At 38.9% G+C, this 6,163-nt stretch overlaps 1 protein-coding gene across 15 annotated transcripts in view; it reads right to left on the reverse strand.

The window, feature by feature from the left end:
• The window catches only part of THADA (THADA armadillo repeat containing), a 328,075-nt gene that overhangs the window by 314,573 nt on the left and 7,339 nt on the right, over window positions 1-6,163 (reverse strand). For all 15 annotated transcript variants that reach the window (XR_014149251.1, XM_081833473.1, XM_081833472.1 and 12 more), the window contains 5 exons: window positions 5,382-5,530; window positions 5,239-5,271; window positions 4,932-4,980; window positions 2,754-2,941; window positions 379-473 (listed from right to left, as the gene is read on the reverse strand). Coding sequence is in view for 14 of the 15 variants with exons in the window: in XM_081833473.1 (XP_081689599.1) it covers window positions 379-473; window positions 2,754-2,941; window positions 4,932-4,980; window positions 5,239-5,271; window positions 5,382-5,530 (514 nt within the window). In the remaining variant the exon portion in view is untranslated. The remainder of the gene's footprint in view (window positions 1-378; window positions 474-2,753; window positions 2,942-4,931; window positions 4,981-5,238; window positions 5,272-5,381; window positions 5,531-6,163) is intronic.

A 6,163-nucleotide genomic window follows, 5' to 3' on the forward strand; every position in this document is an offset into this window, starting at 1 on the left:
GTCATGTGCTCTCTGTCTCTCTCATTCTCTCTGTCTCAAATAAATAAATAAAATCTTTAAAAAAAATAAAAATATAAAAATAAATAAAAATAAAAATATTTTTATAAAACAAGTCTAGGGGCGCCTGGGTGGCTCAGTCGTCAAGCATCTGCCTTTGGCTCAGGTCATGATACCAGGGTCCTGGGATCAAGCCCCTCGTTGGACTCTCTGCTCAGCGGGGAGCCTGCTTCTCCCTCTCCCACTCCCCCTGCTTGTGTTCCCTCTCTCACTGTGTCTCTCTCTGTCAAATAAATAAATAAAATCTTAAAAAAAACAAACAAAATCAAACATGTGTCTAATTATCAGTAAAGTACAATTCTACAAAGGAGATGCACTCACCAAATCAGGAATCTTTTCAGGGGGATGAAACATAGCCTTAATAAAAAGAATAACAGCTAATCCAGATGTACTCTGAATTGTCTGTAAGAGGTCATCTATTTGACAAAAAAGTAGAGAGCATGTATTAAATGACAATAGATACTTTGGTCCAGTGGAAAAAGTACATGGTGCAGGGTCAGACAGTCCTGGGTGCAATTTCTAGCATGACCACTTCCTAGGTTGAACAGACCTTGGGCAAGTTATTTAACCTCCCGGGGACCCAGCATTCTCTTCTATAAAATGAGAAAATATAACCCCTATTTGACAATTATTATAAAGTTTAAATGCATAATTAACATAAGGTTTTTATGCCCAGCACATAAATGCTTCATAGATGTGATTCCTTCCTCTCTCCTCTAACCCCCACTCTCTCTTCCTCTCCCCCCAGCACATGTAGCAGCAATACCACCTGTCTCTCCTGCACTGATGCCGCTCCATTCCAACCCCCACATATATTACTTCTTCTTAACGTGATTTCAGGGCTTGTGTAAAGAGCCTGCATCAGTGCTAACTGCAAACTTTGCTATTACCAGCACTGTACCCAGTGCAACCAATCTTGGCTTGCTATCTTCTCCTTGTTTTCTATCAGCCTCTGTTTTGTGAGAAAGTTTACCAAATATGGTGAATCATTCAACCTGGGCTAAGAATCATAAATACCTACCATAAACTACCTAATAAACATCCATTCTGTCCTTTATCCCTGCTAACAGAACCGTGACTGGCGCATCCATGTACTCAGCCAAAGGCAGGACACTTGCTTCCTCTATCTTCCTTGCAACTAAAGGTAGCCATGAGCGTTCAGGCCAATGGGCTGTAAGCAGGTACTTGGGTACTTTTGTTTTCCTGATTAAAGGTAAGGATGCAACTGGCCTTCCTTCCTGCCTTACACACAGACATAATGTCTGGAGCTACAGCAGTCAAATGGCAGCCATGATGCAACAAATGTGGGCGTGAAAGCCAACATGCTGAAGACAGCAGAGCAGAAAGGCAGAAATGTTTGGGTCCTAGCCCACAAACAGCCATTCGGGATCGCCTGCCTCTGAACTTCACGTTCTGTGGGGGCACAGGGAGGCACATTTACTGAAGTCCCTGAAATTTAGTTTTCTGTTACCTGTAGCCAAACACTTGACTGATACGGGAAGCTTTAAAACCCTGGGGAAGAACAGCACTGGATAGACCCCAATCAACTGCTCAAAAAAGAGGCTGCTTGTATTAAAATCAGGTCTTCCCTACATTTCACCAGTCTTTTTTTTTTTAAATAACGAAGTCTCTTTTAAAAAGCAAGTATTCTCTGAAAAGATGTCTGTAAATTGTGTCTCAAACTAACTTTCCTTTCCTTTTAATAACTACCTAGATCCTAGCCTAAATAAATAAATAAATAAATAAATAAATAAATAAATAAATAAATAAATAAAACTACCCGGACAAGATAGCTAGCACTTTCACTAGTTACCAGGATTCAAGACATATAAACAATGAGGTACTATTTTTTTCCCATTAGCCTAGCAAAACTGGAGTCAGTTACTGCTCTTTACAAACAAAAACTCTAAACTGATCCCAATAATTTTTTAATAAGTTAATAATACTCATGCATGCATGACCATACAGAACATGAAGTAAAGGTCTTTGTAAAAAGGTAATTAACTTTTTATAAATACTTATGTGTTAAGTATCATTTTTTGGTTAATCTTACTGTAATATCACACAATGATATAGAAAACACCCAAAACAAGTGTACAGCTTAATGAATTATTTGAAGGTGAACACCCTTGTACCCAGCATCCAAGGTGAGAAATCGAACTCAGGCACCCAGCCCAGAAGGCTTTTATGAAGAGAGACTTCCTCTCATTAACTATTTGGCTTCCCAGTAACACAGTTCATTTGGATAGAAGCAACATATGAGAGATATAGGGGGACAATGACTACCCTCCACAAGGACTACTGTCGTTACTTGAAGATAATGCCTGCTGCTAAGGAGAAATGTATGGGTTACATTCACCTTTCCAGATCTTCCATTCAAATTTGGAAATCTCTTACCAAGAATTTTCTTTTGCCACTTAAAGTCTGCAGCTTTTCAACACTAAGACTGTTAGGTTTTCTTCTTTACAATACACACATCCACATTTAGAAAAGTTCTTCAACATTAGCCCTTGCAGAATTGGCACATTTGAAAGAAAAAGCATTAAAACCTCATAATCCAGGGCCTTTCCCCATTTTAAGGGGCTGGGGGAGAAGAAGTTCTACATCTCAGCTACGTATCAAACATTTCATACCATTATTAGCAAAAGCTGAATGACACTCAATTATAATCATCATTTTTATGGTTTTACACTTACCATCGCTTAAAAACTTGGTGAAAATACTCAGCAATCCACACATACTTTGCCATGTGGGAGAACCGGAAGTCTTCAAATGAATTCTCTGAAAGTCTTGTATTTTCTGCACTAACATCACTGAAACTCTAGTGCCTACCAACAAGTCATTCATCAACTGCGTTTGAACTATATGATTTCCAGCAAATTTTCTATAATGAAGAAAAGACGTTATTATAAAAGAAAAGTCACATAAAAATGTCCCCATTTCTATCTCTCTGCAAAAGAAACATTCCTCAAAGGGCCAAAATTCATTTTAGATTATACTAGACATTTATGCCTCTCTCTTCCATTCCCATAAACATTCCAATTATGGGGACATTTACTGCAACCTTTCAACACTCTGACCTCAACATTTTCCTCCTTCTCAGCTAATGACTAACCTCACACTTCACTTTTTTTAAGAGTAAAAATAAAAGATCAAGAAAGAATGCCACAATTTCTTTCTTTCTTTTTTTTTTAAGATTTTATCTATTTGTCAGAGAGAGAGAGAGCACACAAGCAAGGGATGCAACAGAGGGAGAAGCAGGCTCCCGCTGAGCAGGGAGCCTGATGCAGGACTCAATCCCAGGACCCTGGGATCATGACCTGAGCCAAAGGCAGATGCTTAACCGACTGAGCCACCCAGGTGTCCCAAGAATGCCACAATTTCTAAACTTGAACACTCTCTCAACCTTGATATGCTTTCTTCACTTGGCTTCCAAGACACCAGGCTCTCCTCCATTTTCTCCTACTTCACCATCACTCCTTCCTAGACACCTTGGCTAATTCATCCTTTTCTCCCCAACCTCTTTATGTTACAGCTCTCCACAACTCAGTCTTTACTCTCCCTCTTTGGTCCACCTACTTTGGTCCCTTGATGCTGATCTCATCTAGCTCATAAACTTTAAATTATAATCTATATATGCTGATAATTCCCAAATTTGTATCTCCAGCCTGAACATCTCCTGCTAATCCCAGACTTGTATATGCAACTTCCTACTCAATACCTTCACCTGGATGTCTAACAGACAACTCCAACCACATGAACTCATCTTCAACTCCAAACCTGCTCCACCTGTTGGGATCTCTAACCTACAAAAACTTTGTCATCACCCTTGACCTCCCTCTTCCCTACTCTATCTGTAAGAAAATCCTGTTGGCCCTACTTTCAAAATATATCCAGAATCAGACCACCTCCACTGCTACTCCTGGCTTAAGTCACTCTCATCTCTCCCTTGGATTACTGCAATGGCCTCCTAACTGGTCTCCCAGCTTCTATCCTTGCCCCGCCCCCCTCAGTCTATTCTCAACACAGCAGAAAATAGGAAGACTGGCTACAAGTCTGTTGAAGAGTAAAAACCAGCAAATAACTGGCTTACCTCTAGAGAAGGTAAAACAACATGCACAGATAAGGCAGGAACACCATAGTGCAACCAAGAGAATCAGGTAAATATATGAACAATGAATGTCAAATGCCACAACCTCAGCTTTCTTCACTCCCTCAGCAACCAGAATATTAAGCCAATGGTTTGATTGCATGGTGAATCTGTTACCCATGCAAAAAGACCTGATGATATTGATATCAAAGGTTTTCCAAAGAAATAGCCTAGCTAAACTAGCCTACAATAAAACCTGCAATCAACCCCACCCATACGCACAGATTCAAATCAACTCTCAGTGCCCCATCCTTAAATATGAGCGCTTGGCCAAAAATCACCAGACTTCTGACAAAAGCTTCTAGCAACGAATATAGTGACTGAAAGCATCAAACAGAAAAAAAGCAACTTAGAAGAAATAGGACTATGTAAAGATAAGAAACTATTTAAAAAAAACAAAACAAAATGCTACACTGATAGCCTCAGAAAGATAACAAGATATTTCATATTTCATTCATAAAATAAGAACAGGATGCTATAAGTAAGGAACACTCAGGGAGAAAGGAGCTCATTCTCACATTCTCCTAAGAATTTATTTGGTTTTTTCAATTAAATATCAAACCTCTAAAGAATAAATTTCAATAATCAGGTCTAATATTAACAGAGAGGGATGGAATGAAGCAAGTTCTGGAAACTTTTTCTTAAACTTCCTTTGTACAAAGACAACACACAACCTCAGGCGTACAGGCACATCCCCACAAGCATCCAAACACGTAATACTTGCCTATTTTCTTCTGAGATTTCAATTAAACTCTTCTGCAGAAAATGAAGCACTGAAACCAAAGAACACATAATGACAAAGCAGAACCTAAAACTGTAAACTTTAATGTCAGTATAGGAAAATACTTTAAGTTAGTGCTACCTATAATGGTATCACGGTACAGAAGTAGGAATTTAAAAGGAAGGGGCATGATGTACCTTAGTAATCTGCAAGACTCTACCCATTGCCAAGAAAGTGAAAAAGAACCAGTTCTAAAATGACTCATACAAGCAGTTACCCCCTCAGAATAAAATAAAATAACAGGACTTACCATTTTTAAGAAGATTATTAACTCCTGCTCTACCTGTGGGGATAAAAAAATTAACACTGGTAAGGAGCCCCAGGACCAAAATTAACATCATTTAAAAACAATGATGTAATGATAGAAAAAGTACTACACAAGAGCTGGCTTACCCAAGTCAAAGTTTTCCATACAGGAAGATATATTGTCAGTTACTTTCCTATAAGAATATAGGTCAGTAGTATTCAATTGTTCCTGAAGACGAGAAGTAAAACTTTGTATAGCCTCAGTTAGAAAAAATTCAGGTAGGCCATTTAGTGAGCTGGAAAAAAAACCAAGTATTAAATATCTGACAACCATGTAGTAAGTGGATATATGAAGTGGGGAGAGAATCATACAAATGAAGGAATACTGAACTATGCCTTCAAAATACAGCCAGAAAATTTTAACTTCATGCCACAGTCATTGGAACTCCTTGCCTCCATCTTGCTCTCCGCCTCAATAGAGTAGCCAGAGTGATATTATAAAAACACCATGTTAGTCTTTTGCCTAAAATCGTCCAACAATGTCCCTCTCAAATTAGATGCCATAGTGCTGACAATGACTTACAAGACTCTACACACTCTAACGCCACCATTATCTCTCCAGCCTCATCTTAATCCGTGTTCACTTAGCTCTAACTACATGGCCTCCCTTGTTGCGATGATATACCAAAGCCTTTGCTCTTGCCATTTACTCCACCTGACATGCTTCCCTCAAATAGACCCAATAACCATTCCCTCATCCCTTTCAGGTCAATCTCAAATATCACCTTATCAATGACATTTGAGCAAAGACATCTGAAGTGACCTCCATAAACTGTAACCGTCACCTCGTCCTTGGTGCTCCCATCCCCCACTCACTGTCTTATTTTTCTCCATAGCATTTATTTCATCTAATCCTAATTTACTATATA

This window comes from Leptonychotes weddellii, chromosome 10 (genome assembly GCF_054177405.1).
Source record: "Leptonychotes weddellii isolate Sample4059 chromosome 10, ASM5417740v2, whole genome shotgun sequence".
NCBI lineage: Eukaryota > Metazoa > Chordata > Mammalia > Carnivora > Phocidae > Leptonychotes > Leptonychotes weddellii.